Genomic DNA, 15,956 nt, shown 5'->3' on the forward strand with positions numbered 1-15,956 from the left:
GTTGCATCCGCCCTTTCCCAAAGATCAATACCCGGGCATGTCTAATTCAACAATGGTCTGAGATTGCTGTTTGCTGACGCATAAATATTCATAGTTAATGAATGCTGACTGAATTAGTCAGATTCAGCAGGAACAGTCACGTTTTGAGCGCGATAAAGGCTATTAATCCAGTCTGCTGTCAAACTAGAGGTCAGCACAAAAAGTCTCTATAGAGGACAAAACTGGGCCTATGCAATGAGGTCTAAATTAAATATTACAGCTTCAATTGTGAGGGTTTGAGGTGATTTAGCTTAATTTCAATGGGTTGACCCACAAATAATTTTAACATGTTGACACAGCATTTTAAAATGCTTTGTGTTGATACTAAACTAAAAGCTACTTTATTTTAGCTCCCAAGGCTAAATATTGAATTTCTTACTCTGCTTGTGTTCAACCTTTTTTTCTTCTTCTTTGTTACACTTTTATAATATTAGCTAGAATCTACTTGCTTGGATACTAAAATGTAGCCTAGCTAATAGCTTAAGTACAAAAATCTATCATTGCTAGTAACTTGTACCTTAAGTACAAAAATGTATCCTAGCTAATAGCTTAAGTACAAAAAATGTATCCTAGCTAGTAGCTTGTAGCTTAAGTACAAAAAGGTATCCTATCTAGTAGCTTGTAGCTTAAGTACAAAAATGTATCCTTGCTAATAGCTTAAGTACAAAAATGTATCCTAGCTAGTAGCTTATGTACAAAATTGTATCCTTGCTAGTAGCTTGTAGCTTAAGTACAAAAATGTATCATTGCTAGAAGCTTACGTACAAAAATGTATTCTAGCTAGTAGCTTAAGTGCTAAAATATATCCTAGCTTGTAGCTTGTAGCTTAAGTACAAAAAGGTATCCTATCTAGTAGCTTGTAGCTTAAGTACAAAAATGTATCCTTGCTAATAGCTTAAGTACAAAAATGTATCCTAGCTAGTAGCTTATGTACAAAATTGTATCCTTGCTAGTAGCTTATAGCTTAAGTACAAAAATGTATCATTGCTAGTAGCTTACGTACAAAAATGTATTCTAGCTAGTAGCTTAAGTGCTAAAATATATCCTAGCTTGTAGCTTGTAGCTTAAGTACAAAAATGTATCCTTGCTAGTAGCTAGTAGCTTAAGTACAAAAATGTATCCTAGCTAGTAGCTTTAGTACAAAATTGTATCCTAGCTAGTAGCTTGTAGCTTAAGTACAAAAATGTATCCTAGCTAGTAGCTTAAGTACAAAAATGTATCCTAGCTAGTAGCTTAAGTACAAAAATGTATCCTAGCTAGTAGCTTAAGTACAAAAATGTATCCTAGCTAGTAGCTTAAGCACAAAAAAGTATTCTTGCTAGTGGCTTAAGCAAGTATACCCAGCTGCGGCTGCAAAACTGTACAAACAATGCCCCAACAGCCATGTCCCCTACTACAAACCATGCACACACAAGCAATTTTTCAATGCGCTGACCCTACTACGAACCACGCTCACGCACATTAAAAAACGCCCACATGTGCGACTGTGGCCAGTGAAGCAATTTTTCAATGTAACTTCAAATTTAGCCAAGAAGTGGAGGCGGTAGCGGTTTGGGTTAGTAAAAAAGAATGGTAAGTATTGCGAAGTTCCCCAAATTTGCCAGAAAAATGAAGGTGATAGCGGTTCAGGTTAGTGAAAAGGTTAATGTCCAGGTTTTGGCTCAGGGGGATCGATAGGGCGCATTTTGTAGGGGGCGTGGTTTGTACGGAGTGTGGTTTGTACAGTTCCGCGGCTGCAGCTAGACCCTTCTCAGCTTAAGTACAAAAATGTATCCTAGCTAGTAGCTCGTAGCTTAAATTTAAAATTGTAACCTCGCTACTAGCTTAACTTAAGTACAAAAATGTATCTAAGCTAGAAGCTTGTATACATTTTTGGTCTCTAACTATAACCAAATAGTTTAGCTTTCATACTTTAGTTTAAAAGTAAACATTTCATTCATTTAAACCTTTTTTAAAACAAGTTTGCTTGTACAAATTGACCCAGAGGCAGCTTATCTTTTCTGATTGTGGTGTTGGAACAACATTTAAAAATTAGCCTTATTTTCAGACTTTCTTTTTACTTAGATTACTTCTCCAGTCCAACAGCCTGTGCGACACCTTTTATTATAGAAGCAATCTCTAATAAATTGACACCAGTCTTCCCTCACTACAGTTGATTTGACAATATGTTCATATCTTCATTTCCATATGAAATACCTTCTTATAGCTTTCATTACATTTTCTAATCCTCGCTCCTTCAAATTTGTGACACTTCATACAGATATTAATGACAGTTTATTGGCTAATGGAGCGCTCATGAGTATGACTAATTTAGCTAATTTTAGTCATTAAAAATGTAATAACACTTTATAAAACTGTTAAAATCAAGATATTCGGGGCTTGAATAGAAATGGACAATGAATGTTTGGGAAGAAACCAATAAAGAGAGAACATGCAAACTCTGCTACTAAAGAGATGGTTTTTTTTTTTTTTTTTTACGGATTTAATCAAGAACAAGGAAGAAAATATCAAACATAGTCGCATCTTATATGGATTTGTTCAAACAAACGACTTGACATCAGTTTTCTATCTGCACTGGTGGGACTTAATCCACATGTGACACGTATCGTTTTCAGGTGGAGAAGAAGATCACTTTCTCTGTGATTCATTGTTAATCTTTCTGAGCCTTAAGTCCCGGACACGACTGCGACTGGGAAAGCTCTGCCTGATAATTCACTCTGACAGAATACACAATAAGCACGCTCCTTTGCTGGGAATGTGGCTTGGGTGCAAACTTTACTACACTCTGAGGACCGATGAAGACTTAAAGTCGCTAAGAAAGCTAATTACTGTGATTATTATTCAGTGCATGCATGAGCGAGCGAGTGCGTGTGTGCGTATTCAAGCATCGTATAAAGAAAATAGAAATAAAAACACTTTAAGGTATTACACGGATTCGTTTTCGTTATTTGATTTTCATTGTTTATCCTGTGTTAAAGAGTTTTTTTTTGGAAACTTAATTCAAAGCTAAACATGAACTAATGTTTGTTTAATTAAAACACATCCCAGTTTTAGTTGTTGCTTTTTGTGTCTTGTGAGATCTTCTGCACAGAATAGTTTGGTTTGGTGAAGCTGAAGTTTATGCAAAACCCAATTCTTCGTATTTGACTGCAGAGTTTGATTGACATCACGCTGACAAGGAGAGAAGCTTGGTTTTCCTCAAACTTTCAACTATAACTGATATCCGACTGCAGCATGAATCTGCAGGAAAGTTCACCAATCATACTCGACAGTTCCTCCATTAATACATCCATGAATACATCAAGGCCTGGGAAGAGGCTCTACATTGTCAGTCGGTAATGAGGCGAATGATCGCAAAGTGCCACCACAGAGGCTGCAGGTAGAGAAAGGTCGTTTGGATTTCCTATTATTACCTTAAATACTATAGTAATGTGATATAAACGTAAACAAAGAAAGTACAGAAACAGGATAAAAAGATTTTTGCATTCTCATGGTTTGGTTGTGGACTTTCTGGGTCTAACAAAATTATATAAATAGTGAAAAAACTGTTCCAAAGCTGCATTGCTGTAGTGACCAACCTGGCTAAAACATGTGTTTTGTTCCTTGCTCAGATGTTGTACAGCAGAGGTGTCAAACAGTTTAGTTCAGGGGCCAAAAAAGGGCCAGTTTGATCTCAATTGAGCCAAAAAAAGAAGCATTTTTAACGTTAATGTTAAAATATGTAAAGCGACGACAATATCCAAGAATTGAGTGACAGGTATCAGTTCACTTTAAATTTCCTTGTTTTTTTGACAATTTTTTGTGTAATTTAGAGCATTTGTTTTGAGAAATTGCAGAATTTTTGTTCTTTTATCAATTTGTGATGCAAAATGACTGCTATCATGTGATATAAGCTTGGGGAAAACAGTAAGCCCTACAAATATTGTGGACTTTAATTAAATGTGTGATTGTAGAGATATATCTAGACATATCTACAACTAAATTATTTTGTAATTTACACAATAATTATTGTTTTCTCAATTATCAATACTTTCTCCTACGGGCCATGTTGGATGCTTTAAAATTTGGCCCTCGGGCCTGGAGTTTGACATGTAATGTACAGCATCCATAGGTGAGGGAAACATGAGGCTGGTATAATGATGAGAAAATAAATATGTTCCATATTGCACTTTAGTTTGATAATAACCACAAAAACATTTATCAATTTATCTCACGAAATAATTTCAGATTAATTTTATGATAACGATGATGTTTTTGTTAGTTATTGTTTTCATTCCCACTAATAATTAAATCCAGGGCTATGTCCCAGTTATGTTAATGAATCATGTATTTCTGGAGTCTAATCAAACCACAGATGATAATGATGCACTATTTGTTCTGATGATGCTTCATATTCCAGGAAAACTCTTGGAATCTTTCAAATCTGGTGTGTTTCCAACTTTTTCCATCCAAGATGAAAGCGTCTTTTATTCAAAGCCAAGTCCACTTTCTTCATGTTACATATGGTACATAATATTATCTGGGTTGTGCTCATAGCCTCCTGTTACGTGCACTTACTTTCCAAACGCCTCGAAAACAGAGGCAAGGCTATGGTAAGGCATAAAAACGGGTAAAAAAATTAAACATTCTTGATGTTTTACTATAGCCTTACCTCCATTTTGAGGCGTTTGAAATTTTTTCACCCGTTTTAATGCCTTACTATAGCCTTACCTTTGTTTTAAGGCGTTTGAAAAATTTTCACCATTTTTTAATGTCTTACTATAGCCTGACCTCTGTTTCGAGGCTTGTGAAATTTTACAGTTGAGAACATAAAAACGAAATTGACCAATTTTATTTGATTTACTGATGCCAAACTTGAGAAATATATACTGTATTTTTTTCTATGTTTCAGAGATAATTGTCTTCTATGTGATACTTTGCTGCAGGGATATTTGTGCCTACGTTCCTGTTTATCAAGAGCTTAAAGGAAATGTATCTGCTTTTCATCTCTGCAGTGACAGCCGAGTTCTACATTGTACTTGATGTTGTGAAATCTTCCCAAATAGATTATGAGAAAGAAAAAAAAAAAAAAAAAAACCTCAGCTTTATGTTAAAGCGAGGAAGTACCTTTTTTATATGAGCTCTGTGACATCAAAGTGAGAAATATCTTGGCTTCCTCTCTTCAAAAGTCAAGGCTCAGTTTCTCCGTCTTTGGAAAGCAAACCACCTGCTGGCAGCTTCTGGGCTCAGGAAACTGCAGAGACATCCTGGATAATTTAGGAGTTAATCAAATTCCCAAAGTATACATATATAACTGTCTTAGTCTCAGCGGCTAAAAATAGAAACGGATTTGCATCGTTGGATTTCTCATGCAGTCCAGGGCCAACTTTTCACAGGGAGCCGTTTCTTACGCCTGCAAACCCTGATTAGTGGTGAGAGCAGCAGTGGAAATGGTGGTTCTTCTTGAAAATGTACCATGAGAGATCTGTAGGTGTAGGAAGCCTAAAGCACTGAATCATATCGGGTAGGCGGTTTTCCCGCTGATTACCGCAATTACATGTTCTTTTGTCTAATTGGTGGTGTTTTTCTCTGCAGTTGATTTTATAGGAGGGTTCGACTCTTATGGTTACCAGGGGCCTCAGAAGACCTCCCACCTTCAATTACAGCCTATGTACATGTAAGTATAATTGCACTCTGGTCTCCCAGGGTGTGTCTTATACAACACCTCAAGGGTACTTTATGCTAACATGAGCCATATGCCACATACTGTATATATATATATATATATATATGAATCCATTTGGTGTTACTCATATAGAAAGTTTTTCTGCAATGGATAAAAGTTTGTTCTGCAAAATCTTAAATCTTTGTTTGTCGTAGAACGATACAAAAGATGATACAAAAATCAGCAACAAACAATAGCATAACATAGGTAATCCGTGTTTAGTTTGTTTTTTTCCTTATTCTGCTTCAAATCCATATGTAAAAAAAAAAACCAAATAAGCTGTGTGGTTATTTTGTTTTACTGATTTAAAATCTAAACGTATACCGAAAAAACCCGAAAAAAACACAAAATCAGCGTTTTTCTGTTTTGAAAATAAAATGAGAATATGCACAACTGTAGCATCACATTGTACTCTCACCTTAAAATAATCGACTCTTCCCCACCCCTTCGTCCTGCCCTGACTCCCTCTTTCCTGTTCCTTTCCCCCTCACCAAGGTGTTACACTGCCCTCTTTTTTTATATTCTCCCATCAATAAAGTTTATCTTACCCTTCCTTAGGGAGGGGCTGGTGATGGTCACAATTATGGAATAAAATAAATGTATTTATTTCATTGCAATGATGAAACGTGCATACCTGTCATCAAAAGATTGCACTACATGTGTTGATGACCTTCAACACGATATGCAGATATGGTGAAGCGAGAGAGAAAAAAAAAAAGAAATTAAAATGAGAAAATGGTTTGTTTTTTTTTGTGATATTTCAATATTTACAGGGAAATTCTTAAGTGAGAGCGACATGTTGTTTTACACTGCGGTAACGCTATCTGAGCTTCTTGGTCGGACCAAAATGGCAGCTTGTTAATACGAGAAAAGTTTAAACAGGAAAAAAACAACAACACAAAAACATGACAGTCACACAGTTACAACAGTGAAGTGTAGTTGAGGTAGTTTTACGAGTTGACCCTGAACACACCACCATCCCCCACAAGCCTTTACTTCCCTATATAGAAGAGCAATATTATTTTTGTAGCTTCATGTAGCTTTCCCCGAGGACTTTCCCCATAAATATCCAAATATTACACAAACAAAGCAAGATTTTGCCTTTTTCTTGTTTTAATTTTAAAGACAGAAAAACTCAAATCAGTAAAACAAAATGACCACACCATTTATGAGTTTTTTCCAATTTGGTTTTGAAACAGAATAACCAAAAAAAAGCACTAATTGTGAATGCTTTTAAGTGACTACCTAGTGTGATATCATCCTGATGATGCGTGTGTGTAAATGCTCTGTCAGTGTTCACTTGCAGATGTTTGGCAAAGAGCACTGTTGCCTGCAGATACTGATGATAATTATCTGCCACAAGATAGTTGATAAACTGCCAAAACCCTGTAATTTAACACAACAAATACAAGAGCTAATTTGGCGTGGGTTTTTTTTTTTATTGGCTTCTTTTTTCTTTTTTTTTTGCCTAAAATGTGGTTCCAACCAATCAGAGAGACACCAGCAGTTATTATTTCAACAGTATATATATATATATATATATATATATATATATATATATATATATATATATATATATATATATATATATTTTTTTTTTTTTTTTTAACTGCCTTGAGTGCACAAAAATGAACACAATCAGCCTCATTCACAAGAATATTCTTACTTAAATTTATGTGTCACAAAAAAGTTGAAACCGATGTACAACCTTGTGATTAAATTTAATCTACAGATTCCCTGAACCAAAGTGAACAAAAAAGCTTTAAACTCCTCCTTTCTATGTTTTAAGACAAGCTCAATTTTGCACCCAAATGTGTTTGATATCGTGTGGGTTGTTGATGATGATGTGACAACGTTCTCGCTGCATCAGCATTCTAGTTTATCATTTCCCAACCAAGGTCTTCACTCCGTTCACACATGGCAACAATGAGAAATGAGAAAACGAACGCACCCCTGGTGATTGTCTAAACGTGTAATAATACTGTTATATTTTCATTGTCTGTCTTGAATTTTGAATTTGAATTTGAAATTTTATTTTGGCAGTCTTCAGAGAAACAAAAACAGAATAAACAACAGTTGTTATATATACAGTTTATACATGCACATAGACAGATATTAGACGTCTAGCTATTTTTTAGACCTAATTCCTAGATTCCGACTATTTTAAGACAGAATTTAGACATTGCACTTTAATTCATTATTTGTATACTGTATATAATTTAATTTTAATTGATATTAATTTTAATTACTTTATTAATCCCTGAAGGGAAATTATGTTATTTTTAGGGACATGCTTCTCACACACACAGGCCCGAATCACACACATGCACAAACAGGACCTGTGGACATGCATCAATGGAGAGATGTCAGAGTGGGGCTGCTTCCACAATGAAGGGAGCGTGTTGGGGTTTGGTGCCTCGCTCAAGGGCACCTCGACAGTGTTCGAGAAGTGCCCTGACACCTCTCCAGCTACCAGAACAACTTCTATATTTTGGTCCGCATTGGGACTTGAACCAGCCTCCGGTTTCCAACCCATGTCTCTCCGGACCGAGCTACTGCCTCATCTAGTCTACAATGTTAGACTAGACTAGACTACTCTAAGGAACATTTAGACATATATATATATATATATATACACACACCTAAAAATGCTCAGTGGGATATATACATACGTATACACATACACATGAATGTACATGACATGTACATAATATTAATATTATACTATTTCATATCTACGACTTCAACACAAATTTCATCAATTAAATTTAGTGTGGCAATATATAAATTAATAATATTCTCTATCCCATCTTATACCTTTGCCTATGTTTATTACATATTAATATATTTTATACCATTATATACATATTATATATTATTGCTGTCCTAGGTAAAAATGTTGCTCTTCTTTCTTATACTTACTAATGATATACTGTTCTTCTTACAAACATATTTAAACTGGTTTATGTTGGTGCAGTTCCATACTCATCCTTTTCAGTGTTGTTCTAGGTTATTGTATGTTGAAACGTAAATTATATTCCCTTTCTCTCTCTCTTTCCTGCAACCCTTATGAAATTGCACCTTTATTTGCGTTATATATATATATTTATATATCTATCAATTGGACAGTCTTCACATATACTTGATAGAATTAGTATTTTTGTGTGTGAATCTAACCATGACAACCAGTTTTCTTGGTAAAACCAATGTTGTAGCTCCAATAAATGTGCTTGAAACCAGGGTTGGACGACCCAGCATCAACCCCCAGTCCTTCATCTAGTCTGTGGGAAAACAAGCACAACAAACACACGCTTTGCAACGAGACAAAATAATGGCGATTGCACTGATCTACAGAAGACAGGTTATCAATACGAGTTTTTATTAGAAAAGAGCCTGAGTGAATTAGACAGAGATGTAGGTGGACAGAGAAATGAGGATTTAGATGGGCGGGCAAGAAATGAGAAAGGAAGGAGAGATGAGGAAACTGAGTGATGGATGCAACACAGGACTAAACAAAGAAGAAAGGCAATAAAGGAGCATTCTGTAGTTTCATTTGTCCCTCGTGGAAGCTATAACGCACATCATAAATCACCAACCTCCAAGATAATGGCCACTAAGACGAACACACTTGTACAAACACACACAGCTACACACAAACAGATTTGTGCTCGGCACCACCGCACACCGAGCTCGCAAACAACTGCCGTTTCTGCTGATAGACCTCCAGTGTTTGCCATCAATGCACCGACACGCACACACACACACACACACACACACACACACACACGCGCGCACTAACTACAACTTCATGTATATGCATGCACACAAACTTACACCAGCGTCATCAATATGCTATCATTGTTTCCCAGCTGTGGTCCCATCGGTTTTGCTGTTAATTAGCTGTGGACGGAGGAACCAATGAAAGGCATTGGCTGGACAATCACAAAAGAAATCTTTCTCTTCAACAAACACACACACACACACACACATATACACGCGTAAGATCCACTCACACTGTGAAACACTCCTTCAGTCAACACCTCCAGACTTCCATAGATTTGTGTTTGTCTATAAATGAAAAATAACCTTGGGCCAAGTTGTGGTTGACCTCCCGTGAACATGTGTTGCTCGCGTGCATCGCAATGAGTGTTTAACACCAACAACACCCTCCACACATGAATTAGAAAGACACTGGAAGAAGATAGAGCAAAGCCACTGATTCACACTTATCAAATGCTGCAAGTTTTTTTTTTTTTCTCTTTTCAATAAATAGTAGATGACAACAACCAAGGAGCCGCAGGTGAGCAATGCAGGGATTACAGACATGTTAGCAAAACTCATTACATTTTCATAGAAAAGTATTTATTTGAGGTGAAACAACACTATGCAATGCATGATATTGGGTTTCTTGGATTATTACGATATTTTGAAAAAGAAAAAAAGACCCAAAAACCCATTAGAATTGTATTCATTGATTTTTATTTTTTTTTACAGGGGTCACCAACTTTTCTGAAACTGTGATCTACTTCATAGGGTACTGTATAGTTCAAAGGGCTTCTTAAATACTACATTTTCAATTCAACTTTATTTGTATAGCGCACTTTACAACAAAGTCATCTCAATGCGATTATCAAAATATAAAATTCATAATAAGAAGGAAAAAACCCAACAAGATCCATATGAACAAGCATTTAGCGACAGTGGGAAGAAACAACTCCCTTTTAACAGGAAGAAATCTCCAGCAGAACCAGGTTCAGAGGTGGCAGCCATCTGCGTCGACTGGTTGGGGTTAGTGGACCAACAGAACAGGATATAGAGATAGAACATCAGAGTGTCTCAGACTAGTTGAGCCGTGAACCACAGATCAGGCACTGCCATCATCAGCTTCACGACACCTGAAACAGAGCAGAGAGAGAAGGACGAGGAGAAGGCACTGACTGCAGAAAAACATGATACATTATTATCATGTCAGCCTGCCTTGGCCTTGGGCCTCACTCCCACTGGCCTAGTCAACACTTATTATAAAGGTGACAAATCTCTTTCTATTAAACGAACAGCGACTCCAAGATCTGTAAATGCGATCGTTCACAGACAAGCCCATGTCTGCTCTATTGGTTTGGTTATGTTATGATTCAGTCCTGTTTATGCGGACTGTAAATTATAACCAGCTATATCAGAATTTGAATCTCTTCCCATTTATTGAACCAGTAAATGCGACCGTTTACAGACGAGCCCACGTCTGTATATTATTATATATAACATACCACAACCCATAGACCAAATATGCAGCATTTAAAAACATTTGTCACAATGTTTCCGTGAAAATAAACGTGTATGTGTATGTTAACGTCCAATGAGAGCTGGAGATAGGCACCAGCAGACCTCCGTGAGTGGGTCAGAAAATGGATGGAGGGATAATTCTAAGTACGACTTTCAAAGACAGGGTAGACATTCTGTCCTTTTTAGTAAGAGTGGGACATCTTCAAAGTATTAAAACAGCGGTATTAAAATGGCTAAGAGTGGTATCGCCACATTGCGGGTGGGGCGCAGCAATGCCGTTTGTTTTACAGGCACACCAACTGTTGACAATATCACTGATAAGCTACCGTTTGATCCGTTATGAAGGGGATTTCTCTCTCATCCTCCTGCATCTTGCTGAGCTCACTAGTGCTACATCTCATGATGTGATTTCTCTCTCTTATCTGGATTGTTTCTCTTTGAATTAAGATGAGAAAGTTCAAAGTTGAGTACTGTATAACTGTCTATGCTGTTCTAGTATCATTATTGTCAATGATTGATTAACTAGATAGTAAAACACACTAAGCGCTAATGACTATGATTTGTCAGGAAAAATACGTTATAACAATGTTAGATTTAGTAATTAAATGACTTAATATATAATTGTTGCTGTACTCATTTTTAGGGGTGTGTATTTTTTTATACATGACTTAAGAAACAACTAATCTGTAATGTGTACACCTTCATGAATACATTATGTATGAAATATATTTTATTGGTATACTTTACACTCAAAACATTGGCTTTAACATGCCATGTGCCAACAACTAAAAATAAAACAATAACATACAATCTGCCTGTGGCTTTTAAACCAACTTTGACTTTAGTGCAACATGACCTTGGTGCAGCTTAACTGAAGTACTGTATATGCCTAGAACAACAAATAAATACAGAAAGTTAGTGCTTTCTTTTTAGATTTTATTGAAAAAACACAAGCTGGTCAACATGCCCAGGTTTCAGCACACGTCTTTGTGCAGTTACAATGTCTACTGCAGTGGAAAAGACTTTCCTGGTTAAATAAAGGTATGCATTTTGAATCGATCCGAGAATCTCGATTTTGTTTCAACACCCCTACTCATTTTAGAAATTTGAGATTCCACTATGTGATGTTTGATCCTGCCAGGACTGGCTCTAAGTCTACTCAGCAAAGTAAACATTGTTATGATTACAAGTATATAACTGTACTCACATTTCCACTATACGATCAATTCATTTTGGTCAATGCCCTCCAGAAATCTAATAATATTTGCATCCTTTTCTCTTATTGTGTTTGATAGTTTGGGGGTGTGGCAGTAGAAGAGTGTTAAGCAGTGTCTGACTGTTGTTGTCTTTCATAAAAACACATGAGACAAGTTCGTCTTATGTTCACATCAAACCAAATGATGTTGTCGAGCCTATTTGGTCGAGTAAATGACTCAGTCAAGGACAATACAGCACAGAAAGCATTTCTCTGCATTTCATCATAAACCTCTGAGCCTTCCACACTCTCAATTATACCAAAAAGCTTCCACTGTCGCCTGTTGGCAGAAGTTAATGCCATTTTATATCTGCTAGGCTGGGTTCCACCAACCACAGTCCGTGTGACTGCCTGGTTTAATTACAGCTTTAAAAGCGAGTATTGAGATTAGATAGATGAAGTTGTTTAAAGCTCTGTATCTGATCTGTGCTATTTTCACTTCACAGGTCGAAATAAAGTCCAGGAGCCGCCCCTTAGAAGTGCTGCCTTACCAACGATCACTGCTTGAATTTCAGCATTTACCACCAACATTGTCTTTTAAACAACTGTATAGAGTCATACAGAAGTAGAACACGTAACACTCCCAAAATATGTTTTTTTTTTTGTTAATTAAAACCAACAAACACTTCTTCAATCTGGCTTCCCACTGCTGTACCAGATGCCACGTTCAAAAGAAAGTTCCTGGTGAAACACTGTCATCATGTGGTCAAACATGGTGACTGCAGACCACAGGAGCCATTGTGACGAGTGTTTCTTTACCAGTTCAGTGTAGTGTAACAAATGCATTTTGGTGGAAACCAAAAGGATTCAAAGAGGAAATCAGTTACCAGTAGGAATGAACTATTTCCAACCATCAAAGTTCGACGACGCCTGCCCCCGCTGAGCCTCCGTCTTTATCGGCTCTCGAGGAAACGCCGACTCAGCATTTCTTGATTGGTGATTTAATGCTGCGGTGTTTAAGCCCATGCAGGCCAAAGAGGAAGATTTAATCAAAACTAAACCCCTGCGTGCCCCACAGAGCCTTGTGCAACGCCGTCTCTGAATCTTTCCGCTTGTGGTGCCTGACATAAATTCAAAAAACGACCAATTAAGATGTTTTTTTCTTCTCAAAAGACTTCCAGCAGCAAAGATTGATGTTAAATTGGGGGCTTGACACGAGCACGAGTGCACATTCCCCTCTGTTTCTTTTCCTGAATGTTAACTGATGATATGAAGGGTCTGTTTACAGTGTGTGGGCTCCAAGGAATGTGTGCATTCAAACACAGACTGACAATAATGAATGCACACACACACACACACACATATGTGTCACAAACCTCCTTTTTAACTACTGTATTATTTAAACCATGTTTACAGTAGAAATGAAAGGGTAAACACTGGAACGATAGCTGCAAAGATGACGTAAATATAAAGTGATTGATTTTTGTCTTTGGTTCATCAGGACATGGTAACGTAACGGCAAACTAATCCTTCTCTACTTTAACAAAATGGTTTTAATTTGGCAGATGAAACACCTAATCGGCTTTATCAACTCCAATACAGAAGGTCTCTTTAACTGAAATGACAATCACATATTTGAGGATGTCTTGCCCTAAATTTGATATTTTCTATCACAAAAGCTGATGTGGTTTCTTGGAAAATGATGGGAAGAATGGATTATTCCCCCAAAACATGCTACCAGTCCCAATCTATTATCGGTAACACTTTACTTGAAGTTTAATACATAAGACATATGACATTACGCTGTCATTATCTATCATTAATATTAAATAGGGGTCATGAAGGCTGTTATTAAGTGTTGTTTGCTAAATTATGACACCTTTGGAGCTATGTTGGCATTGTTTGGGTTAGGTGGAGGGATTTAGTGGGGTTAGGGTAACGAATGACAGCCTTCATGACAACTATCTATCCAAAAAGGGCTGGTCCGGTCCGCTAGGTTTTTTTTTTGTGACAAGGTAACAGGTGGCAAAAGATGGTCCAAAAGTGGCAAAAACTTGGCAAGAAAAGAGTGTAAATTGACTAAAATGAACCAAAAGCAGTCAAGAGTGGCCAAAAATGGGCAAATGATGAGGAACTAGGTGGTATGTAATGGCAAAGGGTAGCTTAAATGGGAAAAATGTGGCAAAAATAGTGAAAAAGGGCAAATTGTGGCAAACGATACTGAAAAAGAGGCCAAATGTAGGAGAAAAAGGGAAACAAGTGATATTTATTGGGCAAAAGTTAGCTTATTTAGTTAAAAAGTGGCCAAACAAAATTAGAGAAAGGACAACCTTTGGATAAAAAAGGGATATTTATTGGCAAAAGGTATTTTAAGTCTGAAAAAAGTGTCAGAACTTTTTGTAAAGGGGTAAAAATGGGACGAAGGAAGTTGCAAAACGGCCAAAGGAAAAAGGTAAAAAGGGGTTAAAAAGTTTTAAATTTTACTGGTTGAATAATAATTAGAAAAGACATAAAAAGCCACATGTTGAGCATTACTGACTTAATAGCGGCTTCTACATGGTGTCCACTGATCATGCAGTGGGCTGATCTAGATAGAAAATGCCAGGGCTGAATGTTTGCCCCAGTCCATCCCTGAGGCGTAATGTCAGCTTTATGTATGTAACTTCAAATTAAGTGTTAGCCCATTATCACACTGGAATAAAAAGTGCTTGAAAACTGTCATTTTAGTTCATAATTGCTGTTTAAAACTGACATGTTACAGTTTCAAATCTTGCAGTGAGAGTTGGAAAGAGTTTGAGAAACAGCAGAAGCAGCGAAAGTTGACATTCACACCCACACCAAGCCGTCCTTTTAACCTCCTTTGCAGTTTTAAAGTGCCAAACATCATCAGATGGACTCCGACTTAAGTTTGCAGCATTTTGTGAGGAAGAAGTAGCGAAACTGTCACAACTGGGACAAGAGCTCTGTGTGCTATCTCATTTTTATACAGTCAACGTTGAGTATTTCTTCTGGAAGTGTGCCTGAACTTGTTGCAAAGACCGACCCATTTTTTTTGTGGAACAAAGTAGACTTCTCTTGACTCAAACGTGGATGAACGAAGGACTCTACGAGCGTTGTCCAAAGCCACGCCATGGAGTACATGGAACCAGTCTCTGTGTGTTTTGCATGAGGTGTTTCCCAACCTGTAACATATTTAATCTCATGCTGCGTGTGACTAACTAGTAACTTAAAAGCAGAACTTTTTGGTTGACCCCCCCGCCCCCCACACACACACACACACTCCCTCCCCCTCCCTTTAGCGCTCTTCAAGGATTCGTAAATGTGAACTTTGTGGCTATTCTTTAAATAACACAGTCTGAAAAATCTGCCGAGTCATGGAGAGAAATAGCTTCCATGATGTAAGATGACAAAATGTATCTTCTAGACGTTTTTTAACCACGTGGCTGTGTTTACTGTTCTTTTTTTTTTTCTAGTCGACTACTAATGTATGATGTTGTGTATAAGTGGGACTACTGTGTTTTATTTCTTGTACAGTGTTGTTTGAAATGACAGTGTAGGAGAACAGTAGGAGGAAGAAGAAGAGTTAGTTGCACTATTATAGCCTCTAATGTTCTGTCAGGGCTAGAAATTCACTTTCACTTCAGCACCTGAATAAAAACTTTCACTTATCTTTGGATCTTCCACCATTTGGAAACATTGTTTTGTTTTTTGTTTTTTAATAAATACTACTGCAAATTA

General features: G+C 37.0%; 1 protein-coding gene across 1 annotated transcript in view; it reads left to right on the forward strand.

Moving 5' to 3' along the window:
* nkain2 (sodium/potassium transporting ATPase interacting 2) overlaps positions 1-15,956 on the forward strand; it is a 107,422-nt gene extending 91,466 nt beyond the window's left edge. The window contains exons 6-7 of the mRNA XM_028439291.1: positions 5,614-5,695; positions 12,725-15,956. Of these exons, the coding sequence (XP_028295092.1) occupies positions 5,614-5,695; positions 12,725-12,734 (92 nt within the window). The 3' untranslated portion in view covers positions 12,735-15,956. The remainder of the gene's footprint in view (positions 1-5,613; positions 5,696-12,724) is intronic.

This window comes from Gouania willdenowi, chromosome 24 (assembly GCF_900634775.1).
Source record: "Gouania willdenowi chromosome 24, fGouWil2.1, whole genome shotgun sequence".
In the NCBI taxonomy this organism is placed as follows: domain Eukaryota; kingdom Metazoa; phylum Chordata; class Actinopteri; order Blenniiformes; family Gobiesocidae; genus Gouania; species Gouania willdenowi.